The sequence below is a fragment of the Mandrillus leucophaeus genome, unplaced genomic scaffold, assembly GCF_000951045.1.
Source record: "Mandrillus leucophaeus isolate KB7577 unplaced genomic scaffold, Mleu.le_1.0 Scaffold286, whole genome shotgun sequence".
In the NCBI taxonomy this organism is placed as follows: domain Eukaryota; kingdom Metazoa; phylum Chordata; class Mammalia; order Primates; family Cercopithecidae; genus Mandrillus; species Mandrillus leucophaeus.
The window spans coordinates 545,440-555,733 of record NW_012102987.1 but is presented as its reverse complement, the minus strand read 5'-3'; the positions used below and the strand labels follow the sequence as shown (position 1 = coordinate 555,733).

Below are 10,294 nucleotides of genomic sequence, written 5' to 3'. Positions count from 1 at the left end.
CGGGCCGACCGCGGCACCTGCTTGCCGAGACTCTAGCGAGGACTGCGGGGTGCGCAGCGCGGGGTGGGCAGAGCTTTGAGTTTGAGGAGAGCGTCCTGGCCTCCGAGGGAGAAAACGAGCCGAGCAGGTGCTAGCAAGAGTCTGGGGCGATAGAACGAGCGTTTTGGCGTTTTAGGACGGCCGTGAGAATGAAGCGCTTAGCGAGCGACTTCTGGAAGTCCAATTGAGTGTAAGTTGTATTTGGAGGTTTATATTCTGCTATAAGATACCAGGGTTTCTTTCTTTTTTTGAGACGGAGTCTCTCTGTCGCCCAGGCTGGAGTGCAATGGCGCGATCTCAGCTCACTGCAACCTCCACCTCCCGGGTTTAAGCGATTCTCCTGCCTCAGCCTCCCGAGTAGCTGGGACTACAGGCGCCCGCCACCTCGCCCGGCTAATTTTTGTATTTTTAGTACGGGGTTTCACCATGTTGGTCTGGCTGGTTTCGAACTCCTGACCTCGTGATCCGCCCGCCTTGGTCTCCCAATGTGTTGGGATTACAGGCGTGAGCCTCCGCGCCCGGCAGATATCAGGGTTTCTTCACCCCTGAAACGTGTGGGTATTAGCGAAGTTGAACCAGGAGCTTCAATCAGCAATTCTCAAAGAAGTCATGGAAGAGAAGTTACTAAAGGATTTGTAATGACCGTATTTGTTAATATTGCGGAGCTCCGGAAGAACCTCCAGTCTCTGCAGCGCTCGCTCGACTGAGTACCAGGTGATAAAAGCGATCGTTTATGGTGCCCTTGTGTGCCAGGCTTTGTGCGAGGTGTCTAGCGTCGTTTATCTAATCCTCACAACACTATTGTGAAAGGGCACTCACTACACTAGGTTTTTCCGTTCTTGTCGGTGACGAAACAGATTTATAAAGGGTAAATAGGTTGGCTTGAGGTTACACATCTAATAAGTTGAAAGCTGGTAAGAGTCTCTTATCAGTAGGCAGATCGAAGTACGAGAGTAGTAAGATCATGCTTTGATCTGCCTACTCCCCAGTCTGTGTTCTTTTGATTGTACTATACTCCCTCTCAGAAGATTCCTTTTGGTTGAGTGTTATTTGTGGAGAAACGGTAACAAAGGTGCCAGATAACCAGTGGAGACGATTTCTAGAATTTGTACTCAAAAGATTCATTCTTTAAAAGCTTATCTTTGTTCCCATTCAATTGTGGTAACAATTGTGCATTTACTATTATTAGCTGGAGAAACCTAAAACTTCAGAAGCAGTATTTGACTGCTTTGTGATGTTATACATTGTAATATGAGTTTTCTACATAGATGGATGTTCATGGCAGAATAAGAGAAATCCTTGCTGAGACTATACGGGAAGAATTGGCACCTGATCAACAACATTTATCAACAGAAGATTTGATCAAAGCCCTTAGACGTCGAGGAATCATTGATGATGTGATGAAAGAACTTAATTTTGTTACTGTGAGTAATCTTTTAGGGAAATAAATGAGAATATAAGTATATACTAATGTGTAACACTGTTTATAAGGTTCCGATGTGGGGCCTTTCCTTTTAGTGAAACCACTTTAAGGTCATTCTGTTTACTAGTGTCCTTGTTTCAGGTATAGGCTAGCTCTGCCCTTGAATATACCAAATAGTTTTGTGTATCAATAAAATTTGTGTTATATATCATATTCCTGTCTCTGCAGTGACAGAATTTTCTCTTATGTTCTAGGTCTGTTAATTTTGAATATACATACTTTAGTCAAATTAGTTAATCATAACGAAGTTCTTTTTCACTACGATCTGTAATTTTTTTAGATTAAGCATATTTTTAAAATAAGCACTCTTTTGGGATTGTATTCTCTATAATTAACAAATTACAAATTTCTTTAAGAAAATAATTGTCCATAAGAGTCCTCAGATCTTTTCATACAAATAGGTCAATAATGGGATGATAGTCTCTCAGTGCAGAATTAGTAAGTAGGCCTTCGTTTGAAAATGAGGCAATAATGAAAACTGTGACCTCAATACCTGGGTAATATAATGTGAAAATTGGATGGACTTCATAATACAACAGGGAATAAGTATTTTAATACAGCACCTTTTTTTTGGTTTTTGAAGTTTTATGAACCCATTTGTTATAAAAATTGACCTAATAACAGCTTCTACTATGTGATGACACTTTATTAAAATCAGCTCATGGTGGAATTATAAGCATGTTATATAGGCATGCAGAAAGTTTAACCTTGTTGAAGGCATTAAGGATTTGTTTTTAGCTTTATGTGGATAGTATTACTTGAAGACAGTTTAATTCCTTAGCATTTGATTTTAGGAGTGACCCGTTACGTCATCTTTTATGCAGGCTTTTATTTTCATTATTTTAGTTAGGCTAGGAAAATAAGAGGTTCTTTGAAAGGGCCTTATCCTGTTGTTAGGTTCAATGCCTAGTCATGTTTATTGACATTTCCTTAACCTATAATTGTTTTCTAATTTGTTTTGATTTTTTTTTTCCTGCCTTTCTAGGACAGTGTTGAGCAAGAACTCCCTTCCTCTCCAAAACAACCTATTTGTTTTGATAGACAATCAACATTAAAAAAAAGTATGTATATTTTAACATTAATTTAGTTGTGGTTTATAGTAAATACTGATGTGCTGTAGTCTTTGGTATTTGATAGAAGACATTTCCATTTTTGCCCCCAAAATAAAATACTTAAAATTTTATAGTTAGCTAAAACATAGATTCTGTTTTGCATGAAGTATATCAGAAGGGTTAATGTATAGCACAGTAGAAGCAAAAACAGGATCACCAGTTTCTTGTGTTTTAATAATATGTTTTATAAAAACTGTATAGCCTTGCTTTTAAATGGTAATATAATTATCTGACAAATACACTTGCTGAATTGATAATTATATGAGTTGGTTTGTGAAGGTGGTGGAATGTTGGTTAAGCAGCTAAGAAGCAAAAGTATACCACATGTTGGCTCTGAGGCCTTTCCAGCTGGGAGAAAGTAGCCTGGATATAAACTCAGAAAAGAATAGCACAGTATATGGGTATCTTCTCCCCGGGGTACAAATGATTCTGGTATATACAGTAATAAATTTGTTACTCTTGCTTTTTTTTAGTCTTTGGTTTTGGGTTTTTATCTGTCAAGTTTTTATTTCCTAATGATTGATCACATTCTTTTAAGTTATTCGGCAGTTTCCTCATATATATTGCTACACTTTACAGCTAATATTGATCCAACACGGAGGTATCTTTACCTTCAGGTTTTGGGTGGAAAAGCTTTCTTGGAACATCTGCAAGAACCTGAGCCTTTACCTGGACAAGTTTGTTCAACGTTTACTTTATGTTTACATTATCGAAACCAACGTTTTCGTTCAAAACCTGTTCCATGTGCCTGTGAACCAGATTTTCATGATGGCTTTTTACTTGAAGTACACAGAGAAAGCCTGGGTAAGAAACAGTAATAAATCATCATTTAATTGAGTAAATCTTTGTTATGTTTTATTGTGAAACAATAATAATGACTTTTTCTGTAAGGAGAGATTTGTAATGGAGGAATCTCTAGCCTTTCATTTCCCACTGCTCTTTTCAATTTAAACTACTATCCACCACCTTGCAATATTCTGTTTGCGATTCATTTTCCCTGGAGATTATTTTTTGACTGTTTTCATTGTTGATTTTTTAGTAATACACACTTAAATACCTATTATGTGCATCGTGTTAGGCTAGGCAGGTGCTGGGATGATATAGTGAAAAACGAGACATGGTCGTTCTCATTTATAAAACATAACCAGATTAATGATGTTATGTAACTTTTAAAAGTCAAAGTTTAGGCTGGGCATGGTGACTCACAGCTGAAATCCCAACACTTTGGGAGGCCTAGGTGAGAGCATCATTTGAAGCCAGGAGTTCAAGACCAGCCTGGGCAAAGTGAGACACTCTACAAAAAATAAAAAATAGGCTGGGTGCGGTGACTCACGCCTGTAATCCTAGCGCTTTGGGAGGCCGAGGCAGGTGGATCACCTGAGGTCAGGAGATTGAGACCAGCCTAGCCATGGTCTCTACTAGAAATACAAGAATTTCTAGCCAGGCATGGTGGCAGGCGACTGTAATGAGCCGAGATCGCGCCATTACACTCCAGCCTGGGCAACAGAGTGAGTCTCTGTTTAAATAAATAAATACATAAATAAATAGTCAAATTTAGATGTGAACATATAACTGTCATTTTGGTTTTTTTCTCTTTTTTTTTCTTATTTCTCCAATAAAGCATATAATTCTCCTAACTAAATTTTATGCTACTTGGTTCCTGTAATTGTTTTACACTATGCCTCTTTCAGTAAAGGTATTTTGTACATTTTAGTTGTCAATATGGAAATCTTTATATTTTTAAACTAAGCAAAGTTTCAGAATATGTCTTCAGAATTTTAGATTTAAAGATGACTGAAACATTACTAAAATTTATTTTTTTCCCCTTTGAAAGATGTTATCCTAATAAGGCAATTAAGAGGATAAATTGCTAGATTCAATGTGCTGTATTTTTCAGTTGTATGTTGATTATACAGTGATAATTTCTGGAGGTTAAAGGGATTTCTAGAGGTAGTTTGGGGATTAATGTTGACATACTTGAAGGCTTTTTATTGTAGTAGCCTATACTTCCGTTAAGTAGTTTTAAAGAACAGACTTATCTCCTGAATCAGAAAGCACTGATATGCTGTAAGTTACTGGATAACTCATCACAATTTGCCAGTCTTCTGAAAAGTTAGTGATAGAAATAGGACTATATTTATATTTCCAGTTTTTTCCACGCTTTCTGAGACATTAGCAAATTGTTCTTTTTGGTTTTTCATAAGCTTATTATTTAGTATATTCTTTAATAAAAGTATTATTTTATATTGGCCTAACTGAATATGTAGTGTGATATAATTTTGTTGGAATTATATTGCTAGGTGATGGAACCAGAATGGCTGATTCAACAACAATGTTATCAATAAGTGATCCAATTCATATGGTGCTAATCAAAACAGACATATTTGGTGAGACAACTTTAGTAGCATCGTATTTTCTGGAATGGCGGTCAGTTTTGGGCTCAGAAAATGGAGTGACCAGTCTGACTGTGGAACTTATGGGTGTAGGTATGATGATTAATATGTCATTGTTAACCTTTTAATAGCCACGGTTCATTTGTCAATAGATTTTATATCCTTAAAATGCTTTTATAATCCAAGAGGGAAACCTGTAAAATAGAATTTCATTAGTTACAATTGGACCCCAGCATCCTAGTCTTGAGAAATGTCTTGAAGAACAGTATCAGTATAGCACTTCACGGTCAATCTGACCTTGTCTTAGGAGAAATGGTTTTTTCTGGAAAATGAATACCGGAATTTTGAGGGTTTTAATTTCAAGTTCATTTGATATAATGTAAGGCTATAAAGAAAATTAATATTCTTGACACACATACAAACTTATGTGCGTCCAGCCAGCACACCCTGGAATACATCCTCTTTGGTACCAGTGATTCTTGCAAAATACGGAGTAGGTGTTCGCCCAACCTTTTACAGTGTGGGTGAGTGAGACTTGGAAGAGGGAATAATTTGCTCCGTGTCAGTATCAAGTACCCCTTGAGGGCAGAGCTGGTACCTATCTTATTTATCACAGTCTCCTTGGAATCTTGCACACTGCCTGCTGTGTAACACATATTTGCTAATAAAATGAGAAAACAAAACCCACCAATGTTTTATCTATAACATATAATGGAATTACTTTGGTTTTGAACCTTAGTCACAGAGTTAAACCTTGCCAGTGGACAGCATAGACTTAGTAATTTAGATTTTTTTTTTTTTTTTTGAGACGGAGTCTAGCTCTGTCACCAGCCTGGAGTGCCGTGGTGCAATCTCAGCTCACTGCAACCCCTGCCTCCTGGGTTCAAGCGATTATCCTGCCTCAGCCTCCTGAGTAGCTGGGACTACAGGCACACGCCACCACACCCAGCTGATTCTTGTATTTTTGGTACAGGCAGGGTTTCACCATATTGGCCAGGATGGTCTCGATCTCTTGACCTTGTGATCTGCCCGCCTCGGCCTCCCAAAGTGCTAGGATACAGGCGTGAGCCACCACATCCGGTCAGTAATTTAGATTTTAATAAGTCATACCAAGAATGTATTTTTCTTTAAATAAAAATTATAGAAAAAGTGTTCTTTATGTAGGAAATTTATTTTCAAAGACAATACCCAATTATTTGTCTTCAAAAATAGGCCTAACATGATAATCATAGCAGTGACCTGTAAACAAGCAGATTTCTAAAGAAGCATTCACTAAAGAAGCATTAAATCATTTTGATGTGAAGTATATTTGTTTACTAGTTCTTTAAATCCAGGCATGGATTGAAAATTTCTACTCAGCCTGTAATTTGATAATGGGAAGTGACAAATGGGAGTTACTATAAGTGACAATATAAATGCTTTCTAATTTTTAGTGTGTGTGTGTGGAGACAGAATGAGGTGTTAACAGTTGCTTTGACTTTGAATTTAATGTAAGTCTGGTTGACATTGTACATTTCATGAAGATAAAAATTAAGAGTCTCAAATCCTTTAGGTCAGAAACGTTTCTTAAACCATGTTAGAAAGGCCAGGTGTAGTGGGTCATGCCTGTAATCCCACCAGGCACTTTGGAAGGCTGAGGCGGGAATATCACGTGAGCTCCAGAGTTTAAGACCAACCTGAACAACATAGGGAGCCCCCACCTCTACTTAAAGAAGAAAAAGAGCGTCAGAAAGCTAAGAAAATAGTTAATCTCCTTATAATTAGATAAACACCTTTGTTTAAAAAAATTGATTTGGTTCATTTTTAGTATGAATATTAAAGGTGATGTTGAATGTTATCTTTAGTCCATGTAAGTGGTAAAACACCAAGGGCCTAAGTTATTTTGGTTAGACTTTGGTTGAGTAAATATACATAGTATTGAAATCTCTGAAGTTCTAAATATTTATGTTTATAGGCACAGAATCAAAAGTTTCTGTGGGAATTTTAAATATAAAACTTGAAATGTATCCACCACTCAATCAAACATTATCTCAAGAAGTAGTGAACACACAGGTAAATAGTTATGAGTTTCTCTTTTTTTGTCTGTCTGTTTTCATAGTAGTGTATTTAACTGTTGATCCTAGAAGGCACTCTATTTTTAGAAAATTGCCATTTATTACTTTCTAGATTAGCACTCAGAGGTTCACAAAAAGGATGAGAAAGAAGATAAAGACAAGACTGTTTTCCTAGGATAATCTGTATCTAGTTTGGGAAATACAATGAACGTTTATTGAGACAACATAAGAATTTTACAGAATAGGCCGGGCGCGGTGGCTCACGCCTGTAATCTCAGCACTTTGGGAGGCTGAGGTGGGCGGATCACAGGTCAGGAGATCGAGACCATCCTGGCTAACACGGTGAAACCCCGTCTCTACTAAAAATACAAAAAAAAAAAATTAGCCGGGCCTGGTGGCGGCGCCTGTAGTCCCAGCTACTCGGGAGGCTGAGGCAGGAGAATGGCGTGAACCCGGGAGGTGGAGCCTGCAGTGAGCTGAGATCTGGCCACTGCCCTCCAGCCCGGGCGACAGAGCCAGACTCCGTCTCAAAAAAAAAAAAAAAGAAAAAAAGAAAAGAAAAAATTACAGGATAAAGCTGAAGAGGATAAAAGAGTGAAGTGTAACCTCGGTGGGGTGGGATTTTAACGTTTTCACGGACGTTTATTGAAAGCTTGCTGCTTGTGTCTTTTCTGCTCTGCCCTCTCAGGGTAGAAGCGCTTGCCACTTCTAGAGTGTATTTGGAAAGGGTTTTTCCCTAGTTCCACTGTCAGGTTTCTGACGAATTGCTTTCTTCCTGGGTCTTACGAGATCGGCAGACGTTTTCACTCCTCTGCATTGGATTTGCCGTCCCGTTTAGTTCCTGCCAGTCTGCAGTTTGGAGGTTCTCATTATCTGCTGACTTGCTGGATGGCACTCGTGGCATGGTTCTCCTTGATTCCATACACCACCCTTTACTCCACCCTGCCTGTCATGTTGTTCCTTTTACAGACCTGTGGTTAGATGCTAGTGCTTCTCCCTCAGGCAAACAATGCCCTGCCCTGTTTTCTTTAAACTTTTTTTCCTTCCTTTTGTAAACTCTCATCTCCCTCTAATCTCTAGCTTCTGACATATGTCATGGTTGGTATATATACCTGAAACCACATAGTGGAAACCAATCTTGATGTTACTCAAATAAATACCCAGCTGTATGGGAGGCTAAGGTGGGAGGATCACTTTTGAGTCCAATAATTCAGGACCAGCCTGGGCAACATAGTGAGACCCTGTGTCTACAAAAATTTTGAAAAATCAGTCACACATGGTGGTACATGCTTGTAGTCCCAGCTCCTTGGGAAGCTGAAATGGGAGGATTACTTGACCCAGGAATTTGAAGTTACAGTGAGTGATTGTACCACTGCACTCTAGCCTGGGTGACAGACTAAGACCATGTCTCTTAAATAAATGGTGTATACACACATATACATATATGTATACGTGAGGGTTTTTTTAGCTTGTTTTTTTCAAACAGTCTCACTGTTGCCATGTTGGAGCGTAGTGGCGCATTCTCAGCTCACTGCAACCCCTGCCTCCCAAGTTCAAGCAGTTCTCCTGCCTCAGTCTCCCGAGTTGCTGGGACTACAGGCGTGTGCCACCACGCCCACCTAATTTTTGTATTTTTAGTAGAGACGGTTTCACCACATTGGCCAGGATGGTCTCGATCTCATGACCTTGTGATCTGCCTGCCTCGGCCTTCCAAAATGGTATACGTGAGTTTTAATCATGTTATTCATATATTTATGTGACATACAAAGTAGATGTTTGGGCTCTACTTTTTTAGGGTAGTAGCTTGTTTTTTTAAATTAAATTTTATTTTTTTAGAGACAGCATCTCACTCTGACTCTCAGGCTTGAGTGCAGTGGTGTAATTATAGCTCACTGAAACCTCAAGCTCTCAGCCTTAAGCAATCCACCTGCCTCAGCCTCCCAAAACACTGGAATTGCAGACATGGACCACTGTGCCCAGCCAGGTTCTCCTTTTTAAACTTAACATTATTTTATATATTTTTTCTCATATTTCCACTGTCATATTTATATAATTTCTAGTGACTAAAACATAAGTTTATTCTGTTTCTGATAAATTGCTTCTAATTTTATCTTTAAAATTGCACTATTAAAAATTTTAGCCAGGCTAATTCGTCTGTAATCCCAGCACTTTGGGAGGCCAAGGTAAAAGGATCACTTCAGGCCAGGAGTTCAAGACCAGCCTGGGCAACATAGGTAGACTTCATCTCTACAAAAAATTTTAAAAATTAACTGTGCATGGTTGGCGCATCCCTGTATTCCCACCTACTGGGGAGGCTAAGGCGGGAGGATCACTTGAGCCCAGGAATCTGAGGCTACAGGGAGCCATGATCATGCTACTGCACTCCAGACTCGGTGACAGAGCAAGACCCTGTCTCTTAAAAGAAATTAAAGTCAGAAATACGTATGGATCCTAAACAGGTGTTAAAATGTGCTAGACACTGTTCCAGACACTGGGCATGTAGCTGTGTACAGGGCAGCAGACAGCTAGACAGCTTGCTCTCAAGGAGTTTAGATTCTGGTGCAGGAGAAGCAATCAGTCAGCAAACAAAATAATCAGATAGTAGAAGGTGTTTTGTGGAGAATTATTACAGCGGATATGATATAGTGGTTATTGGGTGACTGATCATAGGTCAAGTGACTAAGGTAGGGAAAGGGTCTGAACGGCAGGAAGTAACCACCCACGCAAAGATTGGGGCTGAGCTTCCAGCATTGGGAACAGCCTAGAACAAAAGCCCCTACGGAGGAACGAAAGCCTCGTGTGGCTGGAGTGTAGTGGTCTGGGGAGAGAGGAGAAGATGAGATAGCGTTCATAGGCCGGGCAGGTACTTTGCAATGTGATGGAGAATGAAGTTTTTTTGTTTTTGTTTTTGTTTGTTTTTTTTTTTTTGAGACAGAGTCTCACTCAGTCGCCCAGGTTGGAGTGCAGTGGCTCGATCTCTGCTCACTGCAAGCTCCGCCTCCCGAGTTCATGCCATTCTCCTGGCTCAACCTCTCGAATAGCTGGGACTACAGGCGCCCGCCACCACGCCCAGCTAATTTTTTTTGTTTTTAGTAGAGACGGGGTTTCACCGTGTTAGTCAGGATGGTCTCGATCTCCTGACCTCCTGATCCGCCCGCCTCGGCCTCCCAAAGTGCTGGGGTTACAGGCGTGAGCCACCGCGCCCGGTCGAGA

The 10,294-nt window shown here is 39.6% G+C and overlaps 1 protein-coding gene across 2 annotated transcripts in view; it reads left to right on the top strand.

Moving 5' to 3' along the window:
• The first annotated feature begins 63 nt into the window (after positions 1–63).
• CEP76 (centrosomal protein 76kDa) overlaps positions 64–10,294 on the top strand; it is a 45,487-nt gene continuing 35,256 nt past the window's right edge. Inside the window, exons 1-6 of one of the 2 annotated variants that reach the window (XM_011985525.1) lie at positions 64–229; positions 1,308–1,463; positions 2,508–2,583; positions 3,214–3,438; positions 4,935–5,120; positions 6,982–7,079. In XM_011985525.1, the coding sequence (XP_011840915.1) occupies positions 1,308–1,463; positions 2,508–2,583; positions 3,214–3,438; positions 4,935–5,120; positions 6,982–7,079 (741 nt within the window). In that variant the 5' untranslated portion in view covers positions 64–229. Of the gene's footprint in view, positions 230–1,307; positions 1,464–2,507; positions 2,584–3,213; positions 3,439–4,934; positions 5,121–6,981; positions 7,080–10,294 lie in introns of those variants that run through there. The other variant, XM_011985526.1, reaches the window with a different exon arrangement.